The 23,620-nt window shown below is 39.7% G+C and overlaps 2 protein-coding genes and 1 long non-coding RNA gene across 8 annotated transcripts in view; 2 read left to right on the top strand and 1 right to left on the bottom strand.

Moving 5' to 3' along the window:
- Nucleotides 1-13,892, bottom strand: part of LOC110202493 (uncharacterized) — a 109,566-nt gene extending 95,674 nt beyond the window's left edge. The window contains exon 1 of the long non-coding RNA XR_013486034.1: nucleotides 13,799-13,892. This is a non-coding gene — a long non-coding RNA (uncharacterized LOC110202493). The remainder of the gene's footprint in view (nucleotides 1-13,798) is intronic.
- Nucleotides 715-7,168, top strand: ZFAND2A (zinc finger AN1-type containing 2A). Its single transcript, XM_020978675.2, has 7 exons — nucleotides 715-803; nucleotides 2,037-2,149; nucleotides 2,580-2,674; nucleotides 3,489-3,617; nucleotides 4,255-4,406; nucleotides 6,234-6,314; nucleotides 6,728-7,168. The coding sequence occupies exons 2-7, from the start codon at nucleotides 2,095-2,097 to the stop codon at nucleotides 6,744-6,746; spliced, it is 531 nt and encodes a 176-aa protein (XP_020834334.1). The 5' UTR covers nucleotides 715-803; nucleotides 2,037-2,094; the 3' UTR covers nucleotides 6,747-7,168.
- Nucleotides 13,893-14,066: 174 nt separating the features above from the next.
- CHLSN (cholesin) overlaps nucleotides 14,067-23,620 on the top strand; it is a 351,907-nt gene continuing 342,353 nt past the window's right edge. For all 6 annotated transcript variants that reach the window (XM_020978700.2, XM_020978699.2, XM_020978698.2 and 3 more), the window contains exon 1: nucleotides 14,067-14,175. The gene's annotated coding sequence lies outside the window, so the exon portion shown is untranslated. The remainder of the gene's footprint in view (nucleotides 14,176-23,620) is intronic.

Below are 23,620 nucleotides of genomic sequence, written 5' to 3'. Positions count from 1 at the left end.
CACGTCGATGTCCTGGCTTCCTTCAAGCCTTAGCTAAAGTTCTACCTCGTACAAGAAGGGATTTCCAATCTTACTTAATTTTTGTGCCTTCCCTCTGAGATTACTCCCGATTTATCTTCTATCATAGTTGTTTTCAATTGTTTCCATGCTGCCTCCTCCACAGGCAGTGAACAGTCCGAGGGCAGGGAAGGTTTTTGTTTGCGTTTTTTGTATCCCCCACGGGCGGTAAACTCTCAGCTTGTACATAGACTGATCCACTCATCTTCCATTTGTGAACCCTCCTGCTGCCAAGACAACCCTTTCCAAATTACCTAATGTTTTTCTGTACAGATTTTGCTTTTACGTTTCTATTTACTGTCTCTCCCCCACTTCCCTTCCTAGAATGGAAGCTCCCAAAAAGCAGAGACTGTTTCAAGCGACCAGCACACTGCCGCAACCTAACAACCACTCGTGGATGGAGTGACTCCTTTCTTCACCAAGCGCCTTCCGGCCCCGCCCCGTGACTCAACACAGCTTATCACACTTCCGCGTGACTTGGGCGGAGCTGAGCTACCCTCGCCCAGTCACCTGAGCCATCGCAGACGCCGGGGACGTGGACTTCTAGAAGTTACCCGGACGCTCGGGAGAAGAGGAGGGGTAGGAGGAGGCCTTACGTTTTGATTGGCCAGTTGACCGGTGACGCAATCGGAGCGCGCTGAACCGTGACTTGGCAAGTTTCCCCAGATGACTATGAGCCAGCCGATAAATAGCCGGACCGGGAAGCTGGGAGTTGTTTTGTAGCGGGATCTGTATTGCTTGTACAGGTGAGTGGGCTCTTCTCTCCGAAGTCCTTGGGGATTCTTCGAAATTGCGTTTGTACTTTCACTGCAGTTCCAGTTGGGGTTTTCCTGGCTTCACTCCCCGGCTGCCGCCTCGCTCCCTTGTACGAAGCGAAACATCTTTGGCAGGAACGAAAGACGAGAGGAGGGGAAGGCTGGGAGCCCAGCAGAGCCGCTTGTTCTGATGGGTTTGGGGGTGTGGGGGGTGCTGTCTTACTGCTGCCGCCGCTGTCGTCCACTTTCAAGGTAGCCGGGATGTAAGGGCAAGCACGCCGGGATTGCCTCTGTGTCATTTGTCGTGTAATCTTAGGCAAGTCACTTATCCTCTCCGAGTTTAGTTTCCTTTCCTGTAAAGGACAGTCGTCACTGCTTCTCGCGTAGCAGGCTGTTGTGAGGATCAGATGATAGTATTACCTAGCCGGGGAAGTACTCAGCCTAGTGTAGAGGTTAACCTCTTCCCGAGTGCGCGGCCAGGACGACTGTAATAACCTTTGTGCCGTATCTCAGCAGGCAAAAGTCTGGATGTTCACGTTACTGAAGGACAAAATGTGGCATAGTTTATTGTTTTGGTTTGACTTAACCTATATCATATAGGACTTACAAAGCACTTTGTTTTTGAAGTACTTATTCATTCTTATGTGATCCTCACAACAGCCCTGGGAGGTGAGTGCTATTGTCCCCATTTGTACAGATGAGGAAACTGAGGCACATAGGTCAAGTGACTGATTTGTCCCAGGTTTCACAGCTAGGGCATGCCTGAAGCTGGATTTGAACTCTGTTCCTCCACCCAGGTCCAGTGCGCCACCTAGCTGCGTACATACAGTATGTATGTACAGAAGTATGTATAGACACATACTTATCTCCATTCTTTCAGAGGAACTTGATAATGAATGATACAACTGTTGGTTCCTTTGCCCAGCCGGATTCAGTAAAATTTGAAGCCCTGGAGTTGAAATGAGCGGCAGGGGATCTGATGACTCCTCCTAGCTAATGCAGTTGACTGCTGTGGGTTGCCACTGTCACTAGTGTAAACAGAAGTTGGTATGATCACCCTAAAACCGTCAGCATTAGATGTTTCCCACTGCTTTCACTAAGATTGGATCCCCACCTATCCATCTGCCAGTTGGGGGCATTTGTGAAGGCTGACTGGGAATTTGTAAATCTTGATTATCCCTGTGGTGAGGTCACTGTTTCTCATCTAACATTTTTTTCCTACAGGTCATCTGCAGCAACATTGCAACTGGTTTTTGTGTCGCTAGCACTTTTTCTTTCTACGATGGAATTTCCAGATTTGGGAGAGCATTGTTCTGAAAAAACTTGCAAGCAGCTGGGTGAGCTTTGTTAATAGAATGCTAACTGAAAATGGCTAGTTTGGGTGCTTTCTTTATGGTAAATGAGAAATTGTATAGATTAACTAGCCTAATACTGAGTTGTCAATTTTTTTTAAATGAAATGTGCAGACACACGAACTTATTAGTTAATCACTAGCCTAATTTGTTTTTAATCCACATTTTTAGTACTACAAGATAGTATCTTATGGAATTGTAACTAGATTTCAAGAATAGTAGTTAGCTTTGTGAAAAACTGATTCATGTTCTGAGTTATGAACTTTTTCTAAAATTCTTACAAAATTTATGTTTGTGTAATCTAATAGTTAATGACAGAATATTAAAGTCCAAAATATAATGCAGGTAAAATTATTGTTGTATCATGCAGCTGTGTTTTTGCTTTAGTTCTCAAAATATTTTCATGTCTTCTTAGATTTTCTTCCATTAAACTGTGATGCATGTGACAAAGTCTTTTGTAAAGATCACGCTCAGTATGAGCGGCATAAATGTGGTGCCGCATATAAAAAGGTAATTCAGATTTCTCTGTTTTTAGAAATTCCAAGCATATAAACATTAGGATTAATTTTTGACACATTTTAATAGAATAAAAATAGTGGTTCCATTTATTATAAAAATAGTTGATTTGAAATATGTGGTGAAAAGTAAGTCAGAAATGAAGAGGAGATTTATATATCAGATGGGAAGTTAGACTAGACTACCCCTCAAGTTCATTTCACCTCTAAAATTCTGAATTTTACAAGAGATCTTACAGTTTTTGCTATATGTTAGAACAAGGTAACTATATATATAATAGATTTCATTGTACAAAGCAGACTATTTAGCTATATATTCTATACCTATAATAAGGCAGCTTACAAAACTCTTTCCACAGAGCTGTGAGGCTGGTAAAATAAACATCATTCCCATCTTGTACATAAGGAGAATGATCTCAGACTAGACTATGATCATATTGCTTTACTGGTCCCAAATCCTGCACACTTGCTGCTGTGCCATACTCCTTAGGGCTGATAGATCTTTAGGAGTTGGAGCCTAATTCATAAGTGCACATGAATATTACCACTAAGGATTGTTGAGCAGTTTGAAATTTTATTGAAATATTTGCCACCTTAGACCACTAACTGGCCTTTTTTCCCCAGCATTTCCAAAGTGATCATACAGGTTTTGTTCATTACCTTACAATATATTAGCTATGCAACTTTAATGTAATTATACAAACTGGAAGCAGAATCAGGACAAGTTCAGATTTTTATCCTTTGTCCAGCCATATTTTTCTTTAGAAGTTTTGGTTTGTCTGTCAACCTCTTACATTCTTTGTTTTTAGGATATGCAGGTCCCAGTGTGTCCACTTTGTCATGTCCCTGTTCCAGTAGGAAGGGGAGAAATTGCAGATGTTGTGGTTGGGCAACATATGGATAAAGACTGTAAATATAATCCAGCTCAGGAGAAAAAGGTAAGTAGAATTTTTCCAACAGCTGGATAAGTTGGCTAGGGAAAAATACTCAGTATCTTATTGCCTCAATTCTGTCCTTAGAGATTTTCTTTTGCATTCATCTTTTACCTCTGAGGATAACTTAAAGTTAGGAATGAATAGTCACATTTCAACTTCTGGTTTCTTTTTGGGTTTTGAGAGTATTTAATGACCTAGAATTACTGTTTTCATAGTTGCTTGCTAGCACTAAGAAAACCTTTTTTATGCAAACAATATCAGGCTAGTAAATGGGTTTGTTCTGGAGGTACAAGCCTTCTGTAACCAAAATGCGACTGAAGAGCCTTTTATTGATTATTGAAATTGTGGTATATTCCTCTCAGCCTACATTTTGACAATTTATTGTTCTCTAGAACACCTCCAGTTTTGCTACTTACACTAGCTTTGAGGTTTGGTGGCAAATGAGGTTAAATTGATTGTTGCAGGCATAATTAGTTTCCAATTTGGGTACTTAATTGTGGATTTTAATTATCTCATTCCTGTTACAGTAGAGTATTATATGTGTAGTTTAAAACAGATGTCTTGGTGCTTGTTAGATCTCCTAATTTAGTCAATCTGTTGTTGCTAGTGACTCAATTTTCATTCTTTTGGCTGCTTTTAGATTTTCATACACCGCTGCTCAAAGGAGGGATGCAAAAAGAAAGAACTGTTCAAGCTGCTTTGTGACCAGTGTAATGACAACTTCTGTATTAAGCACAGACATCCTTTGGATCATAACTGCAAACACAGTGGTCATTCCATCTCCAAAGCAGGGTAAAAATCTGGTTTTAGCTATTCCAGACTAATAAAACAGGCTATTAACAATAAGCAACTCAAAACATTAACCTGAGATACACTTATGCCTTAAATGGCCAACTACTGATAGTCCAGAACCAGTAAAACTAAAATCACTGTATTAGTTTTACCATGTAGTAGCTATAGTGATTTGGAGAGCAGTATATAAAGTGTCTGGCATAGTGGATATAGAGAATTGGCCTTGGACTCAGAAGACCTAGCAGCTGTGTGAGCCTGGGCAAGCACTTAACCTCTCTGACAACAGGCAGTTTAAAAATTAGCCTCTGAAGACTAATTCATAAATTATAAAATTCATAAAAATTTTGTTGACAACCATGAGCAGTCTGAAATTTTATTGAAATATTTGCCTCCTTAGGCTAATAATTACTTGCCCTTTTTGTTCAGCATTTCCAAAGTGATTCATAGTTTTTTATGGGCTTTATCACATTAACTATGCAACTTTTCTATGGCTAGATACAAATTAGAGGCAGGATCAAGACAACTGACAAGTTCTCATTTTTGTCCTCTGTTGAGTCTTTCCTCTTTCAAAATTCTGGATTGTCTGTCATTAGCTATTTTTAGGATGTACAGGTCCCAGTGTGCTCACTTTGTTAAATCCTAATCATGAAAGTACCCCATGGCATCTTTCCAACTCTCTAAGACTAATTTGCAGAATAGTTGGGTGAAGAATTTTTGAGTTTCTTCCCTGGGAGTTTGCTGCACAAATGAAATGGTGCATCTAGGCCAGCTTTTCCTGGACACTGCACAGCTGCATTCACAAAATAGCACTGCTGACCCTGGCTAGAAGGAAAATAGTTAATAAGTATGTGTTAAGAACATACTATGTGCTAGGCACTGAGGATTCAAATGCAAAAGTCCCTGCTCTTAAGGAGCTCGCATTCTAAAGATAGAGACGACCTGTATATACAGGTATATACAAAACAGATCCAAGATGACCTTGATGGATCATGCCATCTACCTTATGCCAAGGTGGATCTCTAGCTGAGTCTTGAAGGAAAGGTGAGAGAGGTCCATACATAGCTAGTGCAAAGTATGGGAGATGACCAGCAAGGCAGCCAGTTTGGCTGGCCTCTAGTTTGCAGGAAAGGAGATAGCACATAATAAGCCTAGAAATAGAAGATGGTGCTAGATTGCGAAGAACTTTAAATGCTAAAATTGGGAGGTGGAGAGGGCATATTTGATCCTAGAGGTATTAGGGAGCCCACTGGAATTTGAGTAGGGGTGACATGGCCAGGCCTTTGTTTTATGAAAATAGTTTTGGGGCAGCCAGGTGGCACAGTGGATAGAGCTCCAGCTTTTGAGTCAGGAGGACCTAAGCTCAAATCCGGCCACAGACACATAACACTCACTAGCTGTGTGACCTTGGGCAAGTCACTTAACTCTGATTACCTCACCAAAAAGCAAAAGAAAAAAATAATTTTGGCTCTGGAAGGTGGACTGAAATCTGGAGACATAAGTCTAGGACAGTGGTGAAAAGAACCCTGAGTAAGTCTGGTGGTGTGAGGGAAAGAGAAGAGGGTTTGGCTAACACATTCTTTGTTCCTATAGGTGATGTAACTTTATACACTGTGAGTAGAACTTAGGCTTGTGGATATTTGACTGCATAGGATTGAGAGCTTAGAACTACCAGTTCATCTCCTCCCTGTGTCTTACTCTAATTTTGTGCTGTAGAGATTTCATATACCTGAAATAAGTACAGTGTTAGATGCTGCAGCTAGATAATTGAATAAGCTTTATTAGATTCACAAATGAATAGGTTTCATGATTGTTAACCTTTCCTCATAGGTGTGCAGCTATAATGAGAGCTGCTGAATCATCTGGAGCTTCAAACAAATTATCTTCCAGTTGGCTAGCTCAGCGATTAAGGTATTAGTTATATTTAAAATTACACATTGTCTTGGAGTTAACATTCTGAATAAAAAGTAACTAGCAGTGGTTCTCTGCTGCTTTATTGAAAAATTCTTAACACATTTGTAATGCAATTAATAGTATACATCTTAAATTACATGCCCCAGTTGACTACAACTTAAAGAATTGTCTAACTTTGTTCTTGTATTAGTTAACCTTTCAGTTCTTTTGAACTCCACATTATAAATGCTGTTCTAATCGCTAATACAGCACAAGACTTAATTGAGCAGTAAAAGTTTTAAGTATAAATTCTGGATGCGTTTCTTATTTGGCCTTTACAGATACTTTGTGTGACTGAGCCCTTCCCACTTCCAGATGAAATCTCGATATAAATCTGTAATTTCTTAATTTCTTTTTGTTCTTTTTTTCAGAGGGAAGCAAAAGAGTTGATCATTTGACATTCCTGGTCTCTAACCTGGCAACAAATGATTCTGTGCATTTTAATATCATTGTGGGCTTTTCCACAAAACCTAAGTTATTTATTACCTTTTGTTAGCTTTAATCTGAAAATATTGTCTTACATTTCTCAGGGATAATTGTAAAACTTCATTAATTTTGTTTCAAATAGGTGTTGGACATGTGATTAGCTTTATCAGCTCCATTTAATTAGAAACAAAAGTGGTGCCTTTAAGTTAGAACTTTGTACATTTACACCTACTTTATATGTTTTAATTGTAACTTTAATTTATAACTTGTTTTCAGTACATTTTGATTATGGTGAATTGTTTCTGGTGCCTTTATGTCTGTTCTTGAACTGAGGTACTAAGAACTCTTGTACAATTACATGTTTTTAAATAAACTGACCAAATTTTGGTGGGCTTCTGTTCCTATTCACTGAGGAAAGATTTGCTCATTAACACACAGAAAGTATATCTTTCTGCTTTTGTTTTTCTAAAACTTGACTTAGAAATGCTTTTTTTTTTCTTTAAACAATTTAGTAATGACATTTTTGACAGACTAGACATGGAGTCATTCCTTAAGATAAATAAACCAAAAAATATTTAAGGTGTTAGTGTACGTAAATTTTTTTTTTGGACAGGGCACAGAAGGCATTTGAAAGCAGTGAATACAATACAGAAAGAAACAGAGGAACTTTAACCTCCTTCACAGAAATTCCTCTTTTTGAAACTAAGATACTTGGGGCCTTTAAATAGTCAGTGTAGATAAATGTTGAAGAATGTTGCTATGAACTCAAGGGTGATGCTATAATGCAAGAATATTAGTGATAGTCATCTTCTGGGCTGATGCCAAAGTGTTTTTGTTTTGTTAAATAGACAGTGAAATCTCATGTCAATTTTTATTACAGGTAATCTACAGGTAGATATTAATTAAGCTATAAAAGTTTATAGGCATACTTTACAGAGCACTGCAAATTGATTTATTGAGAGTTGTGGAATGGTTCCAAAAATCACTAAAGCCTGTGAATGCGATCATTATTCTCTACTGAGTGGAAGATAATCTTATGTATGATCAGCTATTGTATTCTGAGATGTAATCTTTACCACAAGCTGAGAATATCCTTGTCTGAAGGTTCAGCTGACAACCATGCTGTTGATACTGTAAAGATAATTATAACTGTATGAAATTATATCTTCCCACATCTTTTTTTTTCTTCTGGAGTTCTACAACTTCCTGCTTTGTATTTTGTTTAATATGATTTATGCCTTGACCAGGTTCCCCTCTACCCATCCCCAATCAAGCTATTTTTGCATACAATTTTCAGTCTATTATTAGTGCCCACTGAGTGTTAAATGGTAACTATGCCACATCTTTTTTTTTTTTTTTGCCAATTGGGGTTTTAAGCGACTTTCCCAGGGTCACACAGTTAGTAAGTGTCAAGTGTTTGGTCTGAGGCTGGATTTGAACTGGGTCCTCCTGACTTCAGGGCCGATGCTCTATTCACTGTGCCACCTAGCTGCCCCTATGCCACATCTTTAAAGGGCCATGTTTATTTTGCAATGAGTAACTGTGATATAAGGAATGCTTTTTTTCCCCAAGTGAACTGCTTATAAAATGAGAAGGTGTACCTATAGAAAAGCTTCCTGTGAATCAGAGGGATGTTTTAGATGATTCTTATCTTCCACTGAAGAGATGTGTGTAATTTTAACTTTTACTGGGACAAATGAGGGATCAGAGATTTAGGCACATTTCTGGGTTTTGGTCTGTCTCGACCTGTGATTTCGTCAGTATAGGGAAGGGAACTGCCACTGAGAAAGCTTGTCTGTATCTGCCACTGCTGAATTTAACTTTTGCAGATTTTAGTTCCTTGGGACACCGAGGTATCAGAAATAGGCCTTGATTTTCACTGCTACTTTTTTACATTTACTATCGATTCTAAATAAAAACCTTGTTTCCTAAGGTGCTCAATTCAGGAAAATCTCCCCCTTTCCCCCAATATATTCTACACTAGCCTCAAACCCTGTCTTTTTTTCTTTTTTCTTTTAGGCAATTGGGGGTTAAGTGACTTGCCCCAGGGTCACACAGTTGTAAGTGTCTGAGGCCATATTTGAACTCAGTAGGGTGAGTCTTCCTGAATCCAGGCCTAGTGCTCTGTGCACTAGGTGAAATGAACTGGTATGCCACCTTGAGAAAGAGTTGGGGACCTGAAACAGGAGGCGGACTGCATGCAATTCACATCGTGTCATATAGTGTGACTCTTAGCCAAAATAACTGTACCTGTGTTGCCTCATTAACAGGAACAATGACTTGCTGGGTTTGGGATGAAACCGTTTTATTCCCTTTCTACTGTACATATTCTCAAAATAGCAGTAAAAATGAGTTTTGAACCAGCATTTTAAGAACTTTTTTTAAAAAATGGCTTTTCCCTTTAAAATACTGTTGGTCACAAGTGTAATAGAAATGCAAGTGGTAAAGGTATCAGCTCTGCCACTGAATTAAGGAGGTGACTTAATGATTCTAGGTCTATTTTATTTAAAACATAGGTGCTGAACTGGAAATCTTTAAGATAACTTAAAATATCTCTACTATAAACATAAGTTGTTTTTATCCTTTGAATGTCTATCAAATTGGTCTTTTTATAATTGACTGTCCAAATGAATATATCCCAATTACAGATGTGAAACCAGTGTTGTCCACAAGGTGTCAGGTTTTGATACACAGGCATACTTTGAGAGGTGTTGATAATTAGGATTTTATTTACTTACAATACTATTTACTCAACAGCATAAAACTTGGGCAAAATTATTAGGCCACACAATTTTTAAAAATATTGGCACAAAATCGAGGTAAAGTGTAGCAGGCTTAAAATTCATAAAGGTTGAAGGTTGTATGGGGAGAGAGAAGGATGATGGTAGGGGACTACTTATGAAACTTTAGTTTTTCCACTTTGTATTTGGAATGTGTGCACCTTTAAAAATGTTAATTCCTTAGCAGAACATGCAAGGTCTGTGAGGTAAGCCATTTTCCTTTTAAAATTAGTGCTTTCTTTTCCTTTAAATATATTTTCCTTAAATAGATTAAAAAGTTAGTTTTTTTGAGGTTTCAAAAAGTATGTGTCAGTACACAACAGTATTTAAGAAATTAGTGGTAATTCCTTAAAGCCTTTCCCCAAAGTAAGTGAGCTGAGTTGATAAGACTAGAACAGAGATTCTGAAACTTTTTGGTCTTAGGACTCCTTTATACTTGAACAAAATTACTGAAGATCCTTGTCCCTTTTTGACAAAAAGAGCTTTTGTTTGTGAGGGTAATATGTCATGTCCCAAATTTAATGAAAGTTAGAAATTAAAGCATCTTAGTATCATTATGAAAATTTGACCCCATGGTCCCAAGACTATACTTTGAGGATCATTAGACTAGATGATTCCTAAGGCTAATTCCAGCTTAAAATCTATGATCCTATGAACTAATTGCTTTTGGAGAGTTCTGAAATTTGTTTCTGTCAAATTACAAATTCCATGGCCCAAGAAATAAAGATCTATCACTGGTAGATTCACACTCATATGTGGATAGACCTTAAGCATAAGAATCTAGTCAGGAGCTGAGTTGCATATTTGGAAAGCAGAAGAATCTAGCTTTTTCATCAGTGAACAAGTCACTAATGTGAGAACTAATTAGTAGAGTTGATCATGTTTTGACTTGAGATACAATTCATTAGGCTTGACAGCTAAATCTTAAATAAGAAATTTTATTGAGTAGCTACTATGTGCATGGTAACAGTAAGGAAAGGAAAAGTCCTGTCCATAAAGTATAGAGTAATTTTGCCCATTAAATTTCTTGATATGGGGCGCCATGAACAAAATCAGTCATTGAGACAGTGTGTCATGTCCCAAATTTAATGAACAACAATTTGAAAATAAATGTATAATACCAAAGAAAATAGAGGACATTATAAAATGCAAAATGGGTAATTTTGATTATGTAAAATTAAGTTTTTGCACAACAAAATCAATGCAACCAAAATTAGAAGGAAAGCAGAAAACTGGGAAATTTTTGCAACAAGTATTTCTGATAAAGACCTCATGTCTCAAATACATAACTGAGTCAAATTTATAAAAATACAAGTCATTCTCCAATTAATAAATGGTCAAAGAATATGAACAGGCAGTTTTCAGACAAATCAAAGCGAGCTATAGTCATGAAAAAATGCTCTAAATCACCACTGAAATGAATATTTCAACTCTTGAGGCACCACCTTGCACCTGTCAGATTGGCTAATATTATAAAAAAAGGGAAATTATGGATGTTGGAGGGGATATGGGAAAACTGGGACACTAATAGGGTTGATGATAGGGCTGTGAACTGATGTGACCATTGTGCAGAGCAATTTGGATCTCTGCCCAAAGAGCTATAAAACTGCATACCTTTTGATCCAACAATACCACTGCTAGGTCTATATCCCAAGGACATAAAAAAGGGAGAAGGACCTATTTGTACAAAATTATTTACAGCAGCTTTTGTGGTAGCAAAGAATTTGGAAATGCTCATCAACTGTGAAAGGCTAAACAAGTGGTATATGACTGATGGAATATTACTGTGCTTTAAGAGATGACAAGCAGTATGATTTCAGAAAAACAGATTTACACGAACTGATAGTGAAATGAACTGAACGAGGAGAATGCTGTACAATAACAGCAATGCTGCACAATGTAGAATGATGAATGACTTAGCTATTTTCAGCAATACAATAATCCAAGTCTATCCCAAAGGACTAATGATGAAGCATGCTATCCACCTCCAGAGAAAGAGCTGATATTGTTTGAATACAGACTGAAGCATGCTATTTTTCTTTCACTCCTTTTTTTAATCTGTACAAAGTGACTAATATGGAAATGTTTTACATGATTGCACATGTATAACCTCTGACTGTTTACCCTCTCATGGAGGGGGGAAGGAGGGATAAAATTTGGAATGAAAAACTTTTAAAAATGTTAAGAAATTGTTTTCACATGTAATTGGGAAGAAATATTAATAATAAAAAATAAGTATGTGATGTTATAATTGTGTTGAATAGACAGAAAGGGGAGATAATGTGAGCTAGGTCATGCAGTGAACAGTGTTCACCCTGGAATCAAATCTCAAAATCAAATCCAATCTCTGACACTAGCTGTTTGACCCTGGGCGAGTCAATTAACTTTTTCTCAGTTTCCTCATCTGTAAAATGAGGGCAATAATAACCTACTTCCCAGGGTTATTGGGAGGACCAAATGAGATAACTGTAAAGTGTGTAGCCTGGGGCCTGGCACATATAAATGCTAACTATTGTTATTGTTATAATCCTCAAGGCAGGTTTCATAGACATGGTAGGTCTTTAATGGGACCTGAAATTTCCCTCAATGTCTAAGGACTTCTCATGGTGAAATATCATCCTCCTGGGCTCCTTTCATTGATGAGTTTGTCGGGTAAGGGCAGTGGTCCCAGCCAGAAAACCTTCCTTTCCCTACTAGCAATGCTTCTGATTCTCCAGACTTAAGCAAGCCACTTCTCCTTTGCCCCCTCCTACTTAGCTCACTTTTGGGTAGTCTTCCCCCATTAGAATATAAATTCCTTGAGGCCAGGGACTTTTTTTTCAACTTGTATTTTATAACCCTAGTACTCAGCTAAGTGCCTAATACCTAGTAAGCATTTTATAAATGCTTTGTGCACTGCTTTATTAGAAATAAAGTAGGCAAGGAACTCTTTATAGTTAATTTTTTTTTATTGTTAAACCTGGAATTTCTAGAAAAGATGATGTTGTGGATATCCCAGCCTCAGCCACAAGACGGTCCAGGGGGTAACTGCCACTTTACTAGATGTTAGACCAGAGGCAAGTCACAGGAAGATTGTTTGATCGAGGGGCTGCTGATCAGCATTGACAAAGGGAGAATCCATCTTAGGAGTTACCCACTTTTGAGGATTTGTTTTGGGTCAGGGAGGAGGAAGCTAGCTCTAAACTTCTGATGGTTAAACTTTCAATGTGAGCATTCACACTGCCTAAATCTGAACTCAGTATAAATCTGTTTGTTTATGTTTGTGGTATTAGTTGATTGTTGATCTGTTGTTTGTGTAGGCATAATTGTTAAACACATTAAACGTTAAGGTGTGTGTATGTACGTATATTACTCCCCACCTCCCAAATCAAAGTTGTTAAACATTTTTACCAGCACACCCCTGTGCTGCTCTATGAAAATTGCTTGAGTCAGCAGTAGGGCAATAAAAGGCTTAGGAAAATAAGTGTCATTACTAGGCTGTGCTGTAATTATATTAATAAGACTGGCACAGTAACATCAATAGTAATAATATTTAATAAAGTTATTTAATAACACCATTAATATTTGTTCATACTATTAACAATAAATATTGATAAATGGGGCAGCTAGGTGGCACAATACTGTGCCCTTCTGGAGTCACGAAGACTCTTCTTCCAGAGTTCAAATCTGGCCTCACACGCTCACTAGCTGTGGGACCTTGGGGCGAGTCATTTAACCCTGTTCGCCTCTGTTTCCTCTTCCATAAGATGAGCTGGAGAAGGCAATGGCAAATCACTCCAGTATCTTTACCAAGAAAATCCCAAATGGGGTCACAAAGAGTAGGGCACGACTGAACGACAAATGATATTAATGGAATATAACACGGATTATTATAATAATTAAGTGGCATTTCTCTTAAGATTTCATGTTTGCCATATGCTGTCTTGCTTCCATCATCTCACTGGAGCCTCACAGGCTGTCCAGAGAGACACTGCAGCTCCTCGGACCCCGCCTCCTCCTACACGAGGCCTCCAGGGCGAAGTTGGTCCCCTCCTTTCGGGACCGCGCCCTTCGCTGCGGGCAGGAGAACAGGAGGGGCCCGCCGGCCTTACCCACCCAAAGGACTCAGGCCCGAGGCATCAGCCTTTCCTGGTGTTCCTGACCGCTCAGGCCGGGCCGAAGAAGGACAGCTGCGGCCTCTGAGTTTGGGAAGACAGAAAGCAAAAAACAAGCAAACAGACAAGTCAAGCTTCCTACCTTCCCGAGCAGAGCAAGCGCGACCCTGACAGGATTCCACAGACGACCTAGGAACTGGTCCACAGGAGTGACCTGCGGCGCTAGCAACCAACGGTTTTCTTAGCAACGGCCGGCGCCTAGAGATGACGTCACCCGCGCAGCACCTCCTCCAGTTGCGACAAGGAAGAGGGCGGGGAAGGGGCGGGATTAAGTGACTTCGTCTTGGATCTGCGGCTTGCTATTGGATGTAGAGTAAATGGTCCTAGGCCTCCTCCAATGGGAATGGGTCAGCTTCTTGAGGGGCGGGATCTAAGGGGGTGGGGGCGAGCGGTCCCCTGTTAAGGTAATTTCCCAGGACAGAGGTTGCAAGTTCCTGAGGTTGAACGTCCCACGTGCAGGTGAGGTGATAGGTGGCGGGACCGAGTGTTGGCCGCAAGCTGTGGTCCCGGGTGGCTTCAGAGGCTGGGGGCCTGGGGCAGGAGAAGGGGAAGTCCGATGTGAGGGGCTGGGAGTCGCCCACGTGGGTGTTTGAGGGGTGCTCGTGAAGTGTGGAGGGGAGGGGACCGGGAGAGACCCCCGGGCTGTGCCACAGGGGCAAGGGCTTCGGTTTGTGGCTTTGTGGTGTCGTTCAGGGTGATGCACCAAGTATTCATTGGTGCGTACTGTGTGCACACTACAGCTTTCTCACTTGTAAAAGTAGCTTTGCAGAGCCACTGCGCTTCAGAAGCATAGTTTGAAAAAGCACGGATCCGGGGTTCCCTTTTGTTGTGAGAGTGGTCTTAGTACTCGAACATGCTATCGATGATTATAATAGTACCTTTTTAATTCAGCGAGTCTTGAGCTCATGTTATGTGACAGGCACTATAAGACATTACTGACTTCAAATAACTCCTTTTCAAATAACTTCAGATCATCCTGAAGATGTAAGTGCTGCAGATGTTTAAGATGCAGCCAGGCACCATCATCCTTTGCGAGTAGCCTTTCCTGATCCCCTCTAACTGCTAGTCTCCTCCTTCCCAAATTATCTTGTATTTACTTTATATTTGTATGTGTGTGTGTGTGTGTGTATACACACATATACACATACATACATATACATACATATGTTTATGCTGTGTATATTTTTATACGCACTTGTTTTCCCCCATTAGAAGGTAAGCGTCTTTCATTTTTTGTACTTGTAGCCTTGGTGACTAGCACAGTATCTGACACATGATAGATACTACATGTATGTATGAATATGTGTACATATGTATATTTGTTGTCTGGTTGATGTAACACCCTTTTTACATTTCATACATGTTATGTATCATCATATTTGTGTGCTGTATGTCTTATTATGTGCCAGGCATTGTACTATATATTGTACTGTACATACACTCTCTCTCTCCATATATATATATATTGCAAGTGTAGTATGGTACCATATATATGAGAAAGAAAGGTGGGGAGGAGAGAGAGAATGAGAACATTACAATAGATAGTACAATGCCTGACACGTAATAGACTTAAATATACTTGATGAGTGATTGATACAATACCCTTTGTACACTTCATATATATGTGTATATATATATATATGTGTATATATATATGTGTATATATATATATATATATATGTATATATATATATATATATATATATATATATATGTATATACACACACACACACACACATTATATATAGTGCAGTGCTTGGCACTTGTTCAGTTGTGTCTGACTCTGTGTGACCCCAGGGGTTCTTGGCAAAGATACTGGAGCGGTTTGCTATTTCCTTCTTCACCTTACTTTACAGATGAGGAAACTGAGGCCAACAGGGTTAAATGACTTGGCCAAGGTGAAAAAGCTAGTAAGTATCCAAGACCAGATTTGAACTCAGGAAGATGAGTCTTCCTGACTCCAACCCCAGCACTCTATCCGCATAATAGGCTCAGTATTGACTTTGTTGACTGATTGCTATAATACCCTTTTTAATTGGAAGCAGTCACGAGTGCTTAAAAAACTCTGGATATCTTTTTGGTGTCTCTATGGTTTGAGCTGGGGGTATGGGTAGTAATGATTTTCTTCTTGGATGTCGGAAGAGGAGGAAATATATAGAAATAGTTGGACTTCTCAACAAAATTGGTGCCAGAAACTGTCATAAAACCAACTTTTAGATCTATGTGAGGAGAGAGGTAATTCCCCCCCTTCCCCCCTCCATTGTATTTATGCACTTTTTTGTGTTTAACATATTTGATATGGGGAGGAGTGTGAGGGATAGTTTAGCTGCATAGACCCAGTGGGTCTGAAACATGCTCAGAATTGTAAAAGGCAGCAGAAGAATAAGGGGAAATTCAGTCCTAGGGGTAACTAGCTGTATTTTCCTGGCAGCACTCCCTCCTCACCCTGCCACCCTTCATTTTTAGAATTCCCCCTGCCTTAGGAACCTAAGAGGAGTGGAACTTACTGATATCATCTCTCATCATTATTAAGACAATTGTATATTGATTTTGGTAAGTTTTAAGGGCACTCCTTTTCTCATTTGGAGTGCCTTGGTATGGAAGGAGACAGCCCCAAGAGAAGAGAGCTAGAGTTTCTCCTCATATAAGTGGCAATGATTATAAAACCCTTTTGATCTTTAGACCATCTTGGGGTCAGAAACTCTTTAGAGATCTCACTGTAGTCTACCTATTCCCATAGCCACTGGAAATAAAAAACAAACATCAATAATAACTAAATAAAGGAAACAAAGGACATATGTATAGCTAAGCAGTGAATGGAGAGAGCTGTCAGGAAGTGGAGTTAGGAAAAGCTGGGTTCAAATTCCACCTCAAATATTTACTTGTTTCATGGCCATGAGCAAGTCACTTAACTTGTATGGGCCTTAGTTTTCTCATCTGTAAAGTGGGGATAATAGCACTTGCTTTCCAAAGTTGCTGTGAAAATAAAATGAGATACTGTTTTTAAAGGACTTTGCAACCCTTAAAGAGCTAAATAAGTGCTAGTTATTATGGTTATTATCACCTGTGGTTATTCTTATCTATTAACCAGTGACTTAGAGCTGATTTTCATATGCTTGCTCTAAATTAGTAATTCTGAGCCAGCAAGTTTTAAAAACCTCAATTCTGTTATTTATTGTTGTCTTTTGATTTTATATTACATTCATTTCTGAATTTATCCCTTTTTACTCCCCCATCCCACTCATTGAGACTTCTCTTGTAACAAGCTTTAAAAAAAACATTCAGCAAAATTGCCAACACTTCAAGTCTGATGATATATGCAATAATCTACACCTTTAATCCTCTACTTCTGCAGTGGAGGGAAGGGGTACATTCACGTCACATAAATCTGATTATGTTTCTTCTAATTCTTCATATTTGCCATTCCTTACAGCTCAGTAATGTCTCATTACATTTGTTTAACCATTCTCCAATTTATGCGTACATGCTTTTTTCCCCTCGCATCTTTGATACCACAAAAAGTACTGCTCCTAATATTTCTGTGTATATGAGACCCTTCCGTGTTTGACCTCCTTGGGGCATATACCTAGCAGTGGGTCTAAGTATGGATATTTTGGTCATTTTCTTTAAAAAGAACAATTGCTTTACAGAATGTTTGGATCAATTCAAACCTCTGCCAATGAAGTATAAATGTACTGGTGTTCCTGAAGTCTCTGACATTATTTCTACCTTGTGCCACCTTTACCAATTTGCTGGATATGGAATGAAACCTGAAAGTTGTTTAGTATTTCTCTTATTATTAGTGATCTGGGGCAACTTTTCATTTGGTTCTTAATAGTTTGAAATTCATTGAGCTCTTCATATGTTTTGACCACTTATCCATTGGGGAATGGCTCTTGGTCTCATATATTTGTGTTAATAACCTATATCTTTTTGACATTAAGGCATTATCTGAGATTTGTGACATGAAGACTTTTTTTCTCCCCAACAGTGACCGTTAACCCTAGTGGCACTAATTTTGTTCTTACAAAACTTTTGATTCCCTTAAACAAAATTATCTATTGGATTTTATGATTTCATCTGTTTCTTGTTTGGTTAAGAATTCTCCCCCCTGGCCATAGGTGTGAAAGTTTCTTCTACCCTCTTTACCTACTTTTTAAGGTGTAACCTTTTATATTTAAATCAAGAATACATTTGGAACTTACTGTGTTATATGGCCAGCATGAGTTTTTATAAAAATTCTCCCTCTTCCCCAGTCTTTAATTGTTAATTATTCTCATGAATCATTAATTATTCTTGCTATGAACTCTTGGAAAATTGCTGGCATGGATTGCATGTAGGTTCTTCAACCCTGGAATTTTCACTCTCCTTTTCACCTCCGTAGCCTCTTCTTATTGATTAGCACCTTTACGCCCATACCCTACTTTCCCTTATTTTACTAAACCTTGGCTTCCCCCCAAGGTTGTTGTTATTCAGTTGTGTTGACTTTTTTGTGACCCCATTTAGGGTTTTCTTGGCAAAGATACTGGAGTGGTTTGCCATTACCTTCTCCAGTGTGTTTTACAGATGAGGAAACTGAGGCAAGCAGGTTGAAGTGACTAGCCCAGGGTCATACAGCTAGTCAGTGTCTGAGGCTGGATTTGAACTCACAAGGATGAGTCTTCCTAACTCCAGGCCCAGAGCTCCATCCGCTTTGCCACCTAGCTGCCCAAGGTTACTTTGTGTTTATTTTCTATATACTTATATGTATGCATGTTTTTTACCCTTTTGCAGTATAAGATTCTTGAAGGCAGGAAGTATTCCATTTTTTGTTTTTGTATCCTCATCACCTGGCATAGTGCCTGACACATAGTAGGCATTGTTCGGGTTGGTTGGTTGGTGGTTTGAGGGTGTCATGCCGACCTTATTTCCCCCCCAGTTTTTTGGGGTTGTTTTTAGTGCTCGTTATCTCTTAAAATTACTTGGTGTTTACCTTACATAGAATTATCTAGGAACATGTTGATAAACAGTTTACCATATGAAAGAGCACTGTAGTAGATTCTAGGGGCATAGAAAGTTTGGATAATCAATTGTTTCTACCCTCCTGGTTATAATCTAGTTTGGGAAGTGATACATACACACATAACTATTACAGAATGGTTAATATTTTCTTCTTATCTCTAAGAAGGCAGCTAGGTGGTTCAGTGGTTAGAGCTCTGGGCCTGGAGTCAGGAAGACCTGAGTTCATATACACTTACTAGCTGTGGGACCCCTGGACAAGTAACTTAACCTCTGTTTGTCTTAATCCACTGGAGAAAGAAATGGCAAATCACTTCAGTTATCTTTGCCAAGAAAACCCCATGTATGGTATGGTCCATGGTGTCATGAAGAATTAAACACAACTAAATGATTAAACAGCAGCCTTCTTATCACCTTGTCTTGCCAGGGGCCCAGGGCTCCATACCACTTTTCCTCTGTCTCCTTACCGTAGTCCTCCTCTTTTATTATTACCCTAGTTGAAACTTGGAAGTAAATGAAGAAACACAGATAAAGTACTTTGCTAACCTGCTGGACTTGGAGTCAGGGAAGACCTGAGTTCAAATCCAACCTTAGTTATTTAGAGCTGTGTGACTCTTGGCACCTCAGTTTCCTTAACTATAAGGTAGGGATTATTACCTCCCGGTCTGCTGGCTGTGCTGGGTGAGCTTTCACCTTATCTTGCCAGGGTCCAGGCCTCCTAACTACACTTCTTAGCTATTTCTTTATTATCCCCATAGCCCCTCTTTCTGGTACTCCTTTATGTTTTGTCTTCCTTGATTAGAATGTAAGCTTTTTGAGGGCAGGGACTGTCTTGCTTCCTTGAATTTCTATCCCCAGGGCTTAGCCCAGTACCTGGCATGCAGCCAGTGCTTAATAAATGCTCTATCTATCTTGCTTTCTAAGTGCATGAGAGGTACAAGCAAGTTAACTAAGTAAAAACCAAGGAGGAAAGTCCTTAAGGGGAAAGACTAACTGGGAGGTTCAGGGAGGACTTCTGAAGAGGGCATGGCATTTGAATTGGGCCTTACTGCACAGGTAAACATTCACCAGGCTTGTGTGTATATAAGTATACTTATGTGTATAACAGTTAGCTAAGGCATCCCATAGATAGATAATAGTGTCAGCAAAGCCGCAGAGACAGGAAAGCCTGGAGCACGTATGGACGACCATTAGGTAGTTGAATTGAGTGAGACCTCAATTCACCAAATACGCATTAAGCATTTTAGGGTTAGATTTGGAGTTGGATCATTGTGTCAGATACTGGGGATACACAGATGGATATGATATAGTCCCTGCTGTCAGGGAGCTTCATTAAGTACCTACTATAATTTATTAAATACCTACTGTGCACCAGTCACTCTGTTAGTTGATGGGAAAAGTTAGATTCAGTCTCTGTCCTCAAAGGCTCATGATCTGTTGGTGGGGTGCTGCAGGTTCAGAAATGAGTACATACTGGAGACGCACTGTGCTATCAGAGGCGGCGGGCGGGGCTGTAGTGGATAGACTGCTGGCCTTGAAGTCAGGAAATCCTGAGTTCAAGGTCAGCCTTTGACACTTACTGGGTGAATCAGTTTTGTTCAGTTATTTTTCAGTCACGGCCAATTCTTTGTGACCCCATTTGGAGTTTTCTGGGTCAAGATCCTGGATTGTTTACCATTTCCTTCTTCAGCTCATTGACAGAGGAGGAAACTGAGGAATGCAGGGTTAAGTGACTTGCCCAAGATCACACAGGTAATAAGTGTCTGAAGCCAGATTTGAGCTTAGGAAGATGAGTCTACCTGATTACAAGCCCACCATTCTATCCACTGTGTCACCTAGTTGCCCTGCTGGGTGAGTGGCCCTGGTAAATCAGTTAGCCTTTTAGTGACTTAGTTACAGGGTAATTTTCAGGTTTCATTGGTGAAGGGAGTTTTTTCACATGGAGGTCTCTACACTGAAGAAGTAAGTCCAGACATGTATGTTTATCTGTATAATTGTATAGGTATAATGATGCACATTATTATATCATTAATCATATGTTTGGTTATATATTAATTATATAGGCACAATGATGCACATTATTATATAATTAATTATATATTTGATTTTATATTAATTTTACATAGCGTAAATAATAGGTACAATTAATATAACATAATTATAGGAACAGTATATAGATTATGTTATATATTGTCATATTGTATTAAAATATAATTATAAAATATATGTATGTCTGGACTAATACACAGACACAGTGAGGGGAGGGTCATGAAGAGGGACACTGACATCTGGGAGATGAATGCAGAGGTCTAAAATGAGGCAAAATGCTCTGAGAGCATTGAGGGAGGCATTCACCTAGAGGGAGAATTATCAAAGGCTCTGGCAAAGGAGTGCCACCTGATTTGACCATTGAGGAAACTCCTAGGGGAGGACCTGTTCCAGGAGCCATATTGGAGAGAGCCTTGAATGACAGCAATAGGAATTGATACATTATTCAGTAGGCCCTAGAGAGATATTAAAGGTTTTTCGATAAAGAATTGACTTGATTAGAGCAGTAAATTAGAAAGATTCCTCTGAGAGCTGGTATGATGGATGGTTTGGAGGCAGGAAGATGAGCTAGGAGGCTTTTATTGTCATTTTGGTTGAAGAGATGAGTGCCTGAATTGGGGTGGGGGCAGTGGGAGTGGAAAGAGGGATCACAGTCAGTTAACAAGCATTTATTAAGCATTTTCTATAGTGCTGGAGGGCTGATATGGTCAGACTATCTTAGAATAGAGAGAGATTTGGCCCAGGAGACCAATTGGGAGGATATTGCTGTAGACTGGGCAAGAGGTGATGAAGACCTGAACTAGGGTGGTAACTATGAATGTAGAGAAAGGATGTTTGGCCACTGATTGGTTATGTGCTGTGAATAAGGGCGAGGAGTCTGAGGCTGACGCTGAAATTGGGATCAGGATCACTTAGGAGGATGGTGGTTGCCTCAACAGTAATGCAGAAGTTTGGTGGAGGGTTAGATATTTTTTGGGAAAATACTTGGGCTTATTTAGTTTGAGAAGCCTTTGTGACATCCAGGCAAAGACAGCTAACAGGCAACTGGTGTTATAGGATATCAACTCTGGAGAGAATTGAGGACTGAATATTTAGATTGATCTTATCAGAATAGAGATTATGGTTGAATCTGTGGGAGCTGATTAGATTATTGGGGGGAGGGTGGGGAAGAGAGAAAGAGGAAGGGAGGCAGAGAAAGAGCAGAGGAGTGCATAAGTCAGTGTCCACATTCAGAACATAGTTCTGGGATGGGTAGGATTCCTGCCTCTGTCCTCAGTCAAGTAGGAGGTGAACCCCGAGAGAGCAGTGTCAGGAAAATCCAGGGAACAGAGTTTATCTATCTAGAAAGAGGGATTGGTCACTAATGTTTCAGAGAAGTCAAAAGAGAGAGAGAGAATATGGCATGGTGTTTAAAGGGCTAGACCTAGGGGTAAAAGGGTTGGGTTCAGATCCCACCTTTGGCATTTATCAATATGGGCAAATCATTTTGTCTCTCTGAGCCTCATTTTTCCTCTGCCTATAAAAGTCTTAGTACCTATGGTATCCACCTCTAAGTGTTGTGAGGCTGTTAGTAGTATATAACATATGTAGGATGTTTTGTAAACTATATGTGTGTGTGTGTGTGTACACACATATGTATTTAAAAAATTATAATGGACTAGAAGAGGCAGTGTTACCTAGAGGCCCAGATTGTTAGCCAGGAAGACATGGTTTCAAATCCTGCCCCAGATACATACAGACTGTTTGACCCTAGGCAGGTTACTTATCCTCTCAGTGTTCGAGGTAATTCTCTAGGACTCTGGTGTCAACCTGCACTGGGAAAGGTAGTTTCCTTATCTAAAAGTTCCCCATACCAAAGAAAGTTATAGGTTGGATCCTTAACCTATGAACTAGAAAATCATCAAACATTAAAATTTCAGTATATAAAGAAGGCCAGAAAATGAGGATTATATATATGGAACTTTGACTATTACACACAGCTATTTGACCATTATATACATACATGTATGTGTGGGTGTGTGTTATTGTTGTTCAGTTGTGTCCAACTCTTTGTGACCCCATGGACCATAGTATGCCAGTGCTGTCCATGGGGTTTTCTTGGCAGGGGTACTGGAATGGTTTCCAATTTCCTTCTCCAGTGGATTAAGGCAAACAGGTTAAGTGACTTGCCCAGGGTTACTTACACAACTGGTAAGTGTCCGAGGCCAGATTTGAGCTGGAGAGGATGAGTCTTCCTGACTACAGGCCCAGCACTGTGCACTATGGCACCCCCTAGCTGCTGCTGCTGCCGCTGCTCTGTGTGCTTGTATGTAAAACCCAAACTCATTGTGGTAGTACAACATTGCCTGCTAGTCTTGTGATCCCTTCTGAACGTAATTCTCTTCTCTTCTGTGTTTTAGATGTTTCATTGATGTTCTTTTCTCTCTTTGCTTTATTTTGGCATCTGCCTTGGCCTCTAGTCCATTACTCCTCAGTACTCTTCTAGCCTCTCCATTGTCCCATCTGTCTTTCCTTTCTTCCCCTCCCAACCCGTCCCCAACCACTAGCCATTTCAGTGTTACACTGCCCTGTACTTTTGAGGCCCTTGTCCACTTGTTGGTTGCCACCAAGCCTTGCCATACTCCACTCTGTATTCATACTCTGTCGTCTTTCTCTTTTGATTTCACTTGTGTGCTATTCAGAGGAAGTCATGTGACTGGGGTTACTACACATTTTTGTTATTTCATCTCAACTGGGCCTCCTTATATCAAGGTCTTCGTTTTCCTCCCCCCAATTGCATCTCTTTTGTATACATCCCAAATAACTCCTCCACAACCGAAACTGTTTGACGCCTTTTCTCACCCCACCCCCCCAATA

The sequence above is a fragment of the Phascolarctos cinereus genome, unplaced genomic scaffold (assembly GCF_003287225.1).
Source record: "Phascolarctos cinereus isolate Bilbo 61053 unplaced genomic scaffold, phaCin_HiC Scaffold_4;HRSCAF=312, whole genome shotgun sequence".
In the NCBI taxonomy this organism is placed as follows: Eukaryota; Metazoa; Chordata; class Mammalia; order Diprotodontia; family Phascolarctidae; genus Phascolarctos; species Phascolarctos cinereus.
This window is presented reverse-complemented; position numbering and strand designations above follow the sequence as displayed.